The sequence below is a fragment of the Lissotriton helveticus genome, chromosome 4_2 (genome assembly GCF_964261635.1).
Source record: "Lissotriton helveticus chromosome 4_2, aLisHel1.1, whole genome shotgun sequence".
NCBI classification, from domain to species: Eukaryota; Metazoa; Chordata; class Amphibia; order Caudata; family Salamandridae; genus Lissotriton; species Lissotriton helveticus.
Genome location: NC_136064.1, coordinates 89,184,059 through 89,198,885, shown reverse-complemented (window position 1 = coordinate 89,198,885; position 14,827 = coordinate 89,184,059). Strand labels below are relative to the sequence as shown.

Below are 14,827 nucleotides of genomic sequence, written 5' to 3'. Positions count from 1 at the left end.
TGTTGGCTGTTTTATGACTCTGGGCACTTTACCATGGCTGATCAATGCTAAAGTGCATATGCTCTCCATATTATAAATTGATGTATGGATAAGTGACTCAGTGATTGGCTGGTTTGGTTTACTTGTCAAACCCTATTACAGTGCACTGAGTGTGCCCAGGGCTTGTAAATCAAATTCTGCTGGTGGGCTTGTAACAAAAGGGGTTGGCTCTAATCAGTAAGGCTGAGCCCAATCAACTAAATAACAAGAAAGAAAAGCCAATAGTGATACATTATTCAAAGCAAATATTTCAAACCCAAATACAGACAACAGTTCAATATTCAGGAATGCCATTGAATAGCTGTTTATTCAAAAAAAGTTTTTCTTGAAAATGCACAGTTTTAATTTAGTATTCAAGTTCAAAAGCAAAACATGAAAAAACAAAGGACATCAGGACACCAAATGGTACGGTAAAAACTCGTCCAAACTAACACTCGTGAATCATCAGACATATCACATTCAAACCACTATCATTCAAACATTCAAACTGGATACCTCACACAACCTGGGGCTGGAATGAACCAGGTGGTAAAGTATAGGGTCTGCTCAAAAGTCAAAAAAAGCATTCAATAATGTTCTAGAATGTTATAAACAATGCACCATTAGTAATTCAATAGGGTTGCAATAATTTTCATATCATTTTGCAACAATAAATTTAGCAACAGAACTTGAGGTGCAAAACAAATAAACACCAAGGTAGAATGAGCAGACCAAAGGGCCTACGCGTTTCGAATCCTTTAGAGTACCAGGATTCTCATCAGGGCCAAGCGTCTCAGTCTTTTTTTCTCAGTAAACAAAATTCCCAAGAGTGACCTCCTGAGTAATAGGTTAGGGTGCCCTCATTTCACTAATGCCATGGAGTCGGCTTGCTGTGCAGGGGTTGAAAGAATCGTACAATTCCTAGTGCCACAGCACGGAAGGATGATTGGAAAGGGTTGGTTGGGCGTGGACGGGTGAATCAGTCCAAAACACCGAACTCTACCGCCGGCGAGCTTGCTGCGTCTTCAATTCAAAGCAGCACCGAAAGCACTCGTCAACCCTTTCAACCCTTTCAAGGGTTAAGGTTGCATCAGACTTCGCCGCATCACTGGGAAGCGTGTCGCAGGGCCTGTTCCGGCTCAGAAGAATCATTGAGTCGCCGCACTGCCGTCGGGTGTGCACGCATCGTGTCGCATCAAGAAGAAGATGCCATCTTTATTTCATTGCATCGGATCTTCATCGCATCACCATGCTGCTGGTCGCATCGCCCCGAAAGCGCAGTAAGAAACCGATGCCACCTCCCCACGCCAAGAAAAACCGACTCATTTCCTACGCATCAGTAGGGACCCGACGCATCACTGTTCTTGCGTGTAAGGAACCGATGCATCACCTTCCCTGCAACACTTTCGTTGTACAGCATTACGCATCCATAGGTATATTGAACTCAAAGTGTCGCATTTTAAATCTTAAAAGAACTGAGCTATTTCTACCATTTTTAAAGTACAGTATTGTGGATTTTTGTCGTTTGTGGTCTTGTGTTAAATCTATATAAAGAATACTTATTTTTAATATACAACTGGTTTGGTGTCCATCTGTAGTGTTGTCACTTGTTTACTGTATGTGTGCACAAAGGCTTTACACACTGCCTCTGTGATAAGCCTGTCTGCTCGTGCCAAGCTACCAAAGGGGTGAGCAGGGGCTATTTTAGGAGTGTACCACCTTACCCTGACTAATCACAAGGGTCCCCACTTGGACAAAGGTACCTACCTCTGCCAACTAGAGACCCCCAAATCTAACAATTATCCTACATGAACTCTCACAGAACATTTGTAAGATTGTACATGTCCATGTTAATGTCTAAGCAAAGTCTTTTCCTGCTTTTCACCTAACATTTCCTAGTCTCTAAGAGAACCACTGAATGAAATAATAATAATATAAGAATGACAAGGATAAAACCTATAAACCTAAAGTCAAGGTGCACCTATATTGCATCATCTTTCTCTTTTATGAACATACACGTAGTCCTTCTTTATTCCCATTTGCAGACATGTGATCTTTACGGTAGGTGTGTGTCTCACTCCATGGGCCTCATTTATGAAAAGTGACGCATCACTGCGTGAAAACAGCGATGCGTCACTTTTCACTGCGCTATCCCTGCGACATGATTGATGCGTCATATTTATAATATGACGCATCATGTCGCAAGGAGATACAGATACGTCAGTATTTCTGACGTATCTGTAGGCGCAAAAGTGACGCATTGCTGGGGTGTGTCACAAAAGTGACGCAACTCCAGCAATGCATCCTTTCACATGGGGCAAGCCCCATGTGAAAGGGCCTGCGTCAGTCTTACGCCAGCTGTGAGGCAGGCGCAAGATTTTGACGCAACGGCGTCCTAGAAGTGGCGCAGTGAAATATCATAGATTTCACTGCGTCACTATGACGAGGCTTTTTGCGGGTGAACGCCCCCTCTGCATACATTATACCTGACGCAGGCATAATGTAGCGCAGATGCGTCACTTTGTAAATAGTGCGCATCAGGAGGCATGTTTTACGCCACCGATGCGTCACAAAAAGGGACGCATCGGAAGCGCAAAACTCACGCAGGCCTCATAAATGAGGCCCCATGTGTTGTGCTACCTCAATAGTTGAAGCACACAAATCCACAAACCACAAGGAGAGATTTACCAAACTTTATCGAAGTAAGGCTTCCATCGCACTTGATGTGATCAGTACAACTCATCAAAAACCAGAAACGGACACAGTGTAAGACCTGAGGATCATTGTCAATGTGTAAGAGAGGTGGCTACTGCATTTGCACCTTGTACAACCTGTAAAAATATCCACGTGGGTTCTCACCTGAATAGGGAAATAATCCCGAAAATAGTTCCAGACCGTCCAGTTCCGGACCCAGGAGGACCGTCTCCCTCCTGGAAAACAGAGAAGACGTTAGAAGGCGTGGCACGTCATTGCAAATCAATAATTACACTGGGGCAATGCAAATATTTATAGACACCACAAGAAAAAAAATGGTCAAAATGACAAACATTACACAACATAGAAGGTGCTAGTTTCCATTCCATGCTCACGAGGACTATTCTAATAATCTGTATGCAACACTTGTGATAAGTACACACTGCAAACCACTGCAAATCCATGCAGGGGATCCGAATAGCATGCTGTCCACATTCATACAGGTTGAGGCATATATCCCTAACTTGAAATAAAGAGGGCCCCCAGGGGGAGGGGGGGTTTCACAAGGAAACCCTTGTAGACACACTCTAAACCAAGGAACATATATGAGAACACGTTAGGAGAAGATCATCTTGGCGAGTTGCAACAAGAAGGACGCCTTCAAGTATTTGTTATTCCACATTCTGAGAATGTGTGCGTCAAGTGACTTACCTGCGTCATGGATTGCTTAATGTGTGATGACATCATTTGACGAGCGGGGTCGCGGGGGAAATGTAGGCCAAGTGCCCCTCTCATTTTAAATGGAAACTCTGGGGCAGGTCTACAAGAATTTGCCGCAGTGCAGCACCGCAAGCCCTTTGGCTGTGCCACGCTGCAGCACTTTCAGAGCATATGAATGCGACATATTTACAAGAATATGTTGCATTTCTGTGCTCTCCCCTGCGCTGCTGCACAAACTGCAGCCATGCGTGCAAGGATGCCAGGGCCATGGGGAGATGCATTTTCCTCTTTCAATGCGTGCTGTGGAATGCAGCACGCATTGAAAGAGGAAAATTCGAGGAGAAATGAAAAATCTCTCCTCGTTGCACCTCCCTACGCCACCTCTAGGGTGGCGTAGCATTCAGACCCATCTCCAGATTTACGATTTTTCATAAATCTAGAGATGCATCGCGTTCCATGGGTGTAGCGTGGGAAACATCTTTTACGACGCATCTTTTACGACGCAACTTTTACCACGCAGTGCCTTTACAACGCAGGTTTTTCAACGCAAGTGATTACAACGAATTGCGCTGGGGGGCGCTCTAGGATAGGTAATAGTTTAATTTACTACCCAACACCTTCCATACTATCCACGGGGACTGGAGTTGGAATAGTAAATTAAACTATTCACTATCCAGCACCCCCCAGCGCAAGTCGTTGTAACGATTTGCGTTGAAAAACCTGCGTTGTAAAAGCATGCGTGGTAAAAGCATGCGTTATAACAACGTACATCCGTGTAGCCTGGGAACACCCACAGCAACACTCATGGAACGCCCCTTCTGTGGAAAATTGAATTTTGCCTTGTCATGTGTGCCTACGTGTTCCCCACCCTATGTTATATGTGCATGATTAATATGCATGTATTCCTCTATGACCGAATAAAGACGCAATTATAGTTGTGTCCAACTCTTGTATGCCAGTTTCCAGTCCCTGTGAAAGCAACGTGAATTAGGCTTCCAGGCCTATGTTGCCCACGTTTTACATTGTGCACGTTAATTCAGCAAAATGTCCCCGTTTCTAGGCCTCATGAGGGCCCGAACGCTAGATTCAAGCTCCAGTCTCCTGAACCCACTCCGAGGAGCGATGCAACCCCCACCTGCATCCCTGACCCTTCACTTACTTCCTGCCACGCAGCGCGGTGCCCAGCCTGGCTCTGCCTGCCTGTCTGCCAAGAATATGTTATGCCTCCAGTTATCAGTTCAGTTCTCCGTCTTCACATTCCTAAGCTAACGAACCGCATAAACAGCTTCAGCTATAGTCTAGTCTTTCTGTCTCTATGCAAGTGAATTACTGTATTAATATCCATAGAAGATTCCTAGCACACGCAATACATGAAGAATATATGCATGCACCAGCCTTAGTGTCAAGTAGCCTTTCCCCTGATGACTTTTAGATTCTATCAACATGTTCTCCAAACACGAGATACCAGATATGCTATAGGTACATGTCGTCCTGACACCGCAGACTTTAGTCTCCTCTTCTAGTGCAGAAGTCAGAGCCCCCAGTTCTCCCTAGATACACGTCATAATCCGTTTGCGCGCACCACTAGGTTAAGGGTTCCAGCTGCTCAGGTAGCCCCCTCCATGCATCCACCCATCTATGACACTTCTGTGACGTTCTCATTACATGTCTTCGCGCACGCCCTGTGCACGCCTACTTTTCACGCCCATGTGTTCTTATCTTACGCTTGTCACTTGTTACGCCTACTGTATGTAATGTAATTGTGATGTTTTACTATATATACTGTATACTGTTAACGAGACGTTGCAGCTGCCATCCCGTGCCTTCTATGCCATTCTATTTCAGGCTGTCCCAATCCTGTCCCTTCCCTTATGCCTGATTAAAGTCTGTTAACCTCAGATTCCTCGGATCCTGCCTCTTATTTATTGAGCTATCTGTTATTATTAATGTATTCAAAAATAGTACCGGTAATTAATTATTTATTTACCACATAATGGCGCCCGAATAGGGACGAGCCCTTTCCCCACGCGCCGGCGATGTAACGCAGGCCCCCTGACTCTTCTACAGCCGTGACGGAACTCTACCGTGCACGTGCAGATATTTCTGCTTCAAGTCTCCCTCAGGCCCACGAAGGAGACGGAGACTGCGGTCCGGCATCCAGACGAGGCGGTGTGGAATGCGGTTCGTCCCGACCAGAGCCCAAGCCGAGAGAACAAGGTCCGAGGTATCCGGAGGCCCACCTGTAACCGAAGCCCGAAGTGCGTAGTAGTAACCAGACGTCGTAGCAGTCCAGTCCAGTCCGAGGCCTTCAGTTACTGCTTCCCGGTGAGTACCGTTGCGGGGGAAGTATCTAGACAGGATCATTAGTTTGTTCCTGGTCCGATGGGTTTGGGTACACAGATCCAGTCCGAAGTATTCACCTAGGTGGGTACGGTATGACTTGTCTCTTTATGAGACCGGTATGTTCTGTACTGTTTTAGCAGTGCATCCAGTATTGCTGTTAAGTCTGTTCTCGAGAAATTCAAGTATTATGTTTTCAATGTATCAGGTAATATTTCTGTTCGATCTGTTATTCATGTATTTTTATGTCGTGGTATGAGTGATTTGTTTGCCATTTCATTACTGTGTTTATTGTATATTGTGTTAAAGTCTAAATACAAAGTTAAGATGCCTCTGTTCTCGAAATTACGCCAGATAAAGACTAGAAAAGGGTTACTCGAAGAAGCAGTTCCTGTCCCTCCTCGGGACAGTCCTGGTCATTTTATGTATCACAAGCATGGCTTAGATGCCATATTATATCTAGACTTGTGGTCGGATTACACGAAAGATCTTGAAGAGAAATATAGGTGGCCTGTATCAGGTACATGGGATGCCGAGTGCATCATGCGAGTAGAAGAAGCATTATGGAAAAAGAAAGCCAGACAGTCCCAGAAAGACGCCATCGAGTTATGGCGCAAAGAATCTCACAGGAGATCCGAGACAGAATTCAGAAAAGCAGAATTAAGTAGGGAATCCTCAGAAAAAGCCCAAGAAAGGGAACTTCTAGAAGAAGGTGAGCGAGTTAGAGCAGAACAGTCAGATAGACAGAGAAATGCCCTTATTAAAGGTATGTATCCTCTTCTTGCCGAGGGTTTGCCGAAGGCAACCCCGGAAGCACCCTGTAATTTACCGCCACCATTGGTCCCGATTAAGCTACGTCATAAACCGACTGCAGCTGAAATTTTTCTTTCGTCCTATTTGGACGATACAGTCCCAGAATATGCAAATTCCATTCCGCCTGCTCACCCTCAGCATCCTGTTAATAATGTAATTCCTGTTCCTCCAGACACTGGTCCCGGGAACCCTGCCCATGTGCCAGTACCTCCGGACCAGTCCACGTCACGAGTTTTGCCGGTCACCTTACCAGCACATTCAGTATTAATAGACGATTCTAGTTCAGGAGGAGCGGCGGGAGGTGCTCCTACCACCCCGCCTCAAGTAAAACGAATGACGCTGAGAGAAGCAGCGTTACAGCGTACGCCAAAACTGACTACATACGCAGACCTCAAGCGACACCTTACTGACTGCATATATGATTCAGTACCAGGTGAAGATCACATGATCTTGTATTCAGTACGTTTACGACGAGTTGCCAACTTTTTGGCCACCCTGCCTGATATGAAGGAACATCTAGACAGAATATATCATTTTATCCGTACAGGGGAGCATTCAGAAAGTATTCATGAAGCTATGGCACACAGAAAGGTCGAGATTCAAAGTATGATTCTGCAGTTTATAATTAACTGTTTAATAAGAGAACAGGATTATCCTGATAAAGATAAAGACGAGATGAAAGCCCTGACGAGATGGAGTAACAATATAGCCGAGGGAAAACACAAGACACAAGGTAGTGTAGAAAGTATGTATAGGAAAATTCGTAAGGAAATTCTACGTATACACGAGAAAGAGAAAGCAATGAGAGCAACCGAGAAAGAGAATGACTCTTCCAGTGAAGAGGTAGACAGCGAGAATCCCGACAGAATAGCGTATGTAGGTAGAACTAGATTTTCCGACAGACATTCACGCCTAGATTACAAGAAAGTTTTTCCTCCTCCAGTACCAGAACAGTGTTCTCTGGAACAAGTATTCCAGGCTACAGATAAAATTCTGAAATTACGAATAGGTTATAGTGAACCTAGTACCATGTATGAACAAGAACTAGCCCGATCAGCAGTCCGATGGACTAGTGATTCTACCACGTTTCCAGATGAAATAGTGGCCCAAACGTTTCTGAAACTGCCCCCAGCCGAGCAGCGTCTGGTGGGTATGTATATGATCCAGCACCTCATTACACTGTATGAGGATCAGCATTCTGATCCAGGTCCTTTACATGATGTACTGAACGAGTTACTCCTAAACAGATGGAAAGGTCTAGGTACCGATTTGATTAGCGTCATTTTAGAACAACGTCACAAATACAGAACGTTCCTGAATCCACATTTTGTTCCTGTTCCACCCCCAGCCAGAAAGTCATTCTACATAGACAGACAGAATCCGTTACGAGAAGTACACCCAGTTAAGGGAACGGGGGGTGAGCTAGAACGAGTATTTGTTTACACCCCTATCACGAAAATAGAACTTCTTGAAATGAAAAAGTTAATACCCTGTCACGACAAAGATCCAGCAGGGTTCCACCGTGAATTAAAGGACATGCTCCGTATGGGAGAATACACGTACCCTGATATCATTAAAATGTTAAAGGTCCTGTTGCCTGCGGGCATATATGAAAAACTTAAAGAAAAAGAATGGGAGGTGGGAGAGAAAAAGATAGATTGGACCGCGTTAGAGACTGAAGATAACACACGAGTTCCAGGTACCGGTCTTGGGGAAAAAGCTAAAGTTTTGCCCGAGTTGTTAATACAAGTCTTGCCAAGATTACTAGCCACGAAAAAGGAAGACTGGGATGCTATCTCAGCCTGTAAACAGAAACAAGATGAAGATACTAGTGATTTTTATTCTAGATTTGAGAAATGTTTCATTATTAATAGCAAACACAACAATGATGGACAGAATGTGGATCAATGTCACACATTCACCCCAGTCCAAAGATCTGGGCCCAAATCCATCGTTTTTCCACTCCACACCACCCTGGGTTAGACAATGGCGATATGCAAATCAGCGCTGACCCTGTGCCCCATGGGAACAGTCCAGTCCGAACTACAAAAGCCATGTCCTTCCCAGAACGGAAACAAGCATCCGAGGACCGGCCCGGTTTCGAGGTAACACCTCTCTTCAGCCCGGCTAGCTTGATTCCAGTGGTGTGGAGTGCCTGGGACTCACGTCTGAGCATCCCCAGTACACTTAGAGCGGTAACTGCAAACACAACAATGATGGACAGAATGTGGATCAATGTCACACATTCCCCCCAGTCCAAAGATCTGGGCCCAAATCCATTGTTTTTCCACTCCACACCACCCTGGGTTAGACAATGGCGATATGCAAATCAGCGCTGACCCTGTGCCCCATGGGAACAGTCCAGTCCGAACTACAAAAGCCATGTCCTTCCCAGAACGGAAACAAGCATCCGAGGACCGGCCCGGTTTCGAGGTAACACCTCTCTTCAGCCCGGCTAGCTTGATTCCAGTGGTGTGGAGTGCCTGGGACTCACGTCTGAGCATCCCCAGTACACTTAGAGCGGTAACTGCAAACACAACAATGATGGACAGAATGTGGATCAATGTCACACATTCACCCCAGTCCAAAGATCTGGGCCCAAATCCATCGTTTTTCCACTCCACACCACCCTGGGTTAGACAATGGCGATATGCAAATCAGCGCTGACCCTCTGCCCCATGGGAACAGTCCAGTCCGAACTACAAAAGCCATGTCCTTCCCAGAACGGAAACAAGCATCCGAGGACCGGCCCGGTTTCGAGGTAACACCTCTCTTCAGCCCGGCTAGCTTGATTCCAGTGCTGTGGAGTGCCTGGGACTCACGTCTGAGCATCCCCAGTACACTTAGAGCGGTAACTGCAAACACAACAATGATGGACAGAATGTGGATCAATGTCACACATTCACCCCAGTCCAAAGATCTGGGCCCAAATCCATCGTTTTTCCACTCCACACCACCCTGGGTTAGACAATGGCGATATGCAAATCAGCGCTGACCCTGTGCCCCATGGGAACAGTCCAGTCCGAACTACAAAAGCCATGTCCTTCCCAGAACGGAAACAAGCATCCGAGGACCGGCCCGGTTTCGAGGTAACACCTCTCTTCAGCCCGGCTAGCTTGATTCCAGTGGTGTGGAGTGCCTGGGACTCACGTCTGAGCATCCCCAGTACACTTAGAGCGGTAACTGCAAACACAACAATGATGGACAGAATGTGGATCAATGTCACACATTATTAATAGCGGCCTGAAAACAAGTAGTGAGTCATATCCACATCTTTTTGTTACCAAACTAGTCGAGAATTCTTTACCACAAGTTAAAAATCGAGTATTGAAAGTCGAAAGTACCTGGCAAGCTAATACTCCGTCACAAATGCTCCAGATGCTCCAGTACCACCAGAACAGAATCAGGGAAGAGCAAGAACACGAAAGGAGACGTATGAAAGACACGAAAATGAAAGTACTGGTTGCACAGTCTGTTCCACAAGACAGTCAGAAGAGGGGTCCGAGTCAAACTAGTCATCCTGCAGCTCCCGTTAAAGGGACATGCAATTATTGTAAACAGCCAGGTCATTATATAAACGAATGTGCAGTTCTGAAACATAACATAGCTACTGGTAAGACGAAAGAGAGACCACCTCCTCCTAGACAAGAACAAGTTCCGCAGAACACGCAAGCACCACAGAACGCACAACAGACAGTTACAGTACCGCAGCCTATAGCTGCCACACAGCACGTTACACAACAGATGTACCAGTATGCTCAGTCAGAATATCCAGAATATCAGCAGTATTCATGAAACAGCCTAGAGAGGGAGGTTGGCTTGCCTCTCATCGAGATTCCCGTAGATCAAGAGGGTCCCTATGTACACAGTCAGGTATTAGGGAAAGACAGAAAGTTTCTGATTGATACAGGGGCAAGTAGGACTACCATCAGTCATGACGAGGTTCCAGGGGCTCCACTCTCAGGCTCTAGAAATGTTTCCCTTGGATTTTCAGGAAAGCCTATTGTTAATGAAATATCGAAACCAGTTTCCCTAGAAGTGGGTCCATTGTCCCGAACTACAGACTTGTTACTCACGAAATCTTGTCCAGAAAATTTATTAGGTATTAAGACCCTGAAAGAGTTAGGAGCAGTTATATGCTGTTCCCCAGAAGGAGTAAGACTGTTCTTACGCGATTTTAAAGGTCATTATGTATTACGTGATTTTGATCCAAGGTTATTGAATGTACCTCAGCATTTATGGGCGCAAGGTCCAACTGATGTAGGTTGTATGCACATTACACCCTATCGTGTCACTCTGAAACAAGGTGTTGTATTACCACGAATCCGACAGTACAAATTGCCACTTGAGGCTGTAGCAGCCTTATCCAAAATTATTGACGAGCTCATTGCTCAAGGAGTGGTTGTAGAAACTGACTCCAATGTATGTAATTCTCCTATCATTCCGATTCTGAAACGTACTGATCCAAATGCACCTCCAGTTTATCGATTAGTGATTGACCTTCGAGAACTTAATAAATGTATCATACCCCAGTACCCGGTGGTTCCAGATATTTCTTCCCTATTGACAGCCATTGATTCCGAAGCTACGTTCTTTACTGTTATTGATCTCAAGAACGCATTCTTTAGTGTCCCCATTCATCCAGACAGCCAGTTCCTTTTCGGTTTCTGTTTAAATGGAAGAAGCTATAAATTCACACGAGCTCCTCAAGGTTTCACAGAAAGTCCTAGTATTTACAGTCAAGCACTTAAGAGACAACTAGACAATATTCACATGCCAACTGACACTGCCCTGCTCCAGTATGTCGATGATCTACTGATCACAGCCCGTTCTGAACGTGACTGCGAACGTGCGTCACTTACAGTCTTGTATTTCCTGGCCGAGATGGGGCACAAGGTGTCCCCTTCTAAATTGCAATTCTGTGTCCAGCAAGTGGTCTACCTTGGACACTTACTGTCCAAGAGGGGTAGGCAGTTGACACCAGACCGTATCCAGTTAATAGCACGTCTTCCACAGCCCAAGACTCAGAAGGAGGTACGAGCTTTTATCGGCCTCACTTCTTACTGCAGACAATGGATTCCTCAGTACGCATATCTAGCCAAGCCACTGATACAGATAACGACACAGGAGGCAGCCACATCGACTGTCCTCCCTTGGACCCAAGAACATACACTTGTTTTCAATGAGTTAAAGAAAGCCTTATGCCAAGCACCTGTTCTAGCAACACCGAAATACAGTAAGCCTTTTACTCTTTTTGTCACTGAACGCGAAGGTACTGCATTATCTGTTCTCACACAAGATCAAGCAGGACAATACAAGCCCTGTGCTTATTTTTCTAGCACATTAGATCCGGTGGCCCAGGCTTTGCCTGCGTGCCTCAAATCAGTTGCAGCCACAGCACTAGCTATCAGACAGAGTGATTCCATAGTGTTAGGACACTCCCTGACAGTACAAGTTCCACACTCCGTGGAAGTTCTTTTAAACCGAACACAGACTCAGCACTTGACAATTGCACGTTTAACAGGTTATGAACTGACACTGTTTCAGCCACACATAGAAATCAGACGCTGCAACATTTTAATTCCTGCTACACTGTTACCCTCAGTTACTCCAAATCCTGCCACACATGACTGTGTGGAAGTTGTTAACACCATGACGAAGCCAAGACAAGACTTGACAGACATTGCATTACCTGATCCCGACCTGACACTTTATGTGGATGGTTCATGTATGAAAACAAGTACAGGAGAACTAGTAGCCGCGTATGCAGTGACTACTGAAACTGAAGTTATAGAAACACATCGTATTGACACCCTGTCTGCTCAAGCAGCAGAGCTCGTCGCTCTGACCCAAGCCTGCATACGAGCCAAGAACCTGAAAGTAAACATATACACAGATTCACGTTATGCATTCGGAGTCGTACACGACTTCGGAGTACTCTGGCAAGAGAGAGGTTTCATGACTTCTCATGGAACCAAGATTCAGCATGGCCCCCTCATTCAAGCTCTGTTAGATGCAATACATTTACCGACAGCTATCGCTATCATGAAGTGCAAGGCACATACGAAAGTCACTGACATCATTTCCCAGGGTAACGATCTAGCAGATCGAACAGCCAAGCTTACAGCTCAGACTCCAGACATTCCAGTTAACACGACACAGACAGACATTCCAGATCAGACTACTTGTATGACAGTTAAGGACCCTACACAAGACGTACTAGACATACAGTCACATGCTACTCCCGATGAAATCAAGAAATGGTCTGAACAAGGAGGGGTCCAGACAGATCAAGGATGGTTGACGAAGGGAAAAACCACATGGTTTCTCCCCGACTCTATGGTTCAAGTCATTATTAACACCGCACATAGTCCAGCACATTTAGGAGAAAAAGCCATGTTGGACAGTATTCAGAACCTCTGGTTTAACAAGCATTTACGAGCAGCAGCCAAGCAGAAAGTGCGTACCTGCATGATCTGTTGTCAGTTCAATCCAGGTAAAGGTGTCCCGGTGGAACAAGGTGGATTCCATCCTCCTGACCACCCTTTTGAAGTCCTCCAAATGGATTATATTCAGATGGAGCGATGTCGAGGTTTCAAGTATGTCCTCGTAGTTGTATGCGCTTTGTCCAGGTGGACAGAAGCATATCCAGTCCCAGATTACACTGCCGCGACCACTGCCAGGCAGTTGGTTCGTGAGTATTTTCCTCGCTATGGTTTACCGAGGGTCGTGTATTCAGATAACGGCCAGCCATTCTCATCCGAACTCATGAAACAAGTATCCCTTCTGTTAGGGTACCAGTGGAAGTTCCATTGTGTACGACACCCCGAAGCAGCCGGTCTCGTTGAGAGACATAATCAGACTCTGAAGATCCGCATTGCTAAAATATGCGCAGAAAAAGGAGTAGATTGGTTGGTAGCACTGCCAGTCGCCCTCTTTTATATGAGAATGGTCGCTCACTCCCGTTCAGGTCTGTCACCTTTTGAGGTAATTTTCGGTCGTCCCCCAAACATGTGGGGTACTCCTAGGCCCCGTAAGATAACTGATGTTGACAGTAATATGCTGACAGATTACCTGGCCTCCTTGATGTCTGCACTACACTCTTGTCGTTCACAGGTTGCCGCCGCTTTTCCAGACAACACCGAAGTGAAACCGCACGAGGTCATACCAGGCGACCTAGTCCTTGTGAGGAATTTTGATCGTTCAAGTCCGCTGGAGCCCCGTTGGAAGGAGCCAAGATTAGTACTACTCACAACGAGGACGGCTATCAAGGTGGAGGGCCGGAAAGGGTGGTTGCACTCCAGTCACGTGAAGCGATTCCATGGACTCCATCCAAAACCTTTTTTCAAAGACTGCCCGGTTCTCAAGGACTGCCCAGATACTGACTCTAAACTCCCCCTGTTAGAGAAAACTCCACAGCAGGAGTATAAAGAAAAATTAAGGTCTAGTAAGTCAGCCAGTTTAATTGTCTAAGTCCCTCTCGGGTGAAACGGTTAGACAGGTTCCTGACATGTATGAGATAGACCCACACAGTGAGAGAGTTAGTCGAAACTCTAAGAGAATCCGTTATCAAAAGAATCTCCGAAGCAGATGTATTATTACTCTTGTATTTATGGCATTTTTGAGTTTTATGATTACAGGCATAAGTTATGTTTTATATATATATTTTCCTCCTACTGTTTCACATGTACATATGTTTTCTAATATTACAGTAGAGCACACTTTTAGTGACCTGCCTCCTCACGAGTTATCCTATCGTCTTGCCATGCGCAATAATTCTTTTATCCGTATGTTACACTATTCACACCAGACCAGCAATGCCACTAATTGTTGGGTGTGTGGTCGACTCCCCCCTTTCCAGACACCGAAGGGAGTTCTGCCACTCTTTCCCTATCCGTTTTCACATAATGGTTCGTGTGGAGCATGGTCCACGTTAACGTCATCCTCAAATGATATGTCCCTTCTGAATAGAACATGTTTCCCAGACAAGGAGGGTCTTTCCCATAGAACAGGGTTAGATCTAGAAAATGAAGTATATGATCTAGGTAATTTCCTCGAATTTCATGGTTTTGAATGTTCAGTCCGAGACTACTCCAGATTTGCCAGCTATTTCAGTTCTACCAGTAAAAGGCGAATTATGTGTTAGAAATAATGGTTCTGTACATCTAGGACATAGTGATTGTACTACTATGGTCGAGTATAGTGACAGTGGGAAATCTAATTTCAAAGCCTCACGTCATTC

At 45.4% G+C, this 14,827-nt stretch overlaps 1 protein-coding gene across 1 annotated transcript in view; it reads right to left on the bottom strand.

Moving 5' to 3' along the window:
* LOC144752209 (diacylglycerol O-acyltransferase 2-like) overlaps positions 1–14,827 on the bottom strand; it is a 195,321-nt gene that overhangs the window by 88,472 nt on the left and 92,022 nt on the right. The window contains exon 4 of the mRNA XM_078640168.1: positions 2,878–2,948. Within this exon, the coding sequence (XP_078496294.1) occupies positions 2,878–2,948 (71 nt within the window). The remainder of the gene's footprint in view (positions 1–2,877; positions 2,949–14,827) is intronic.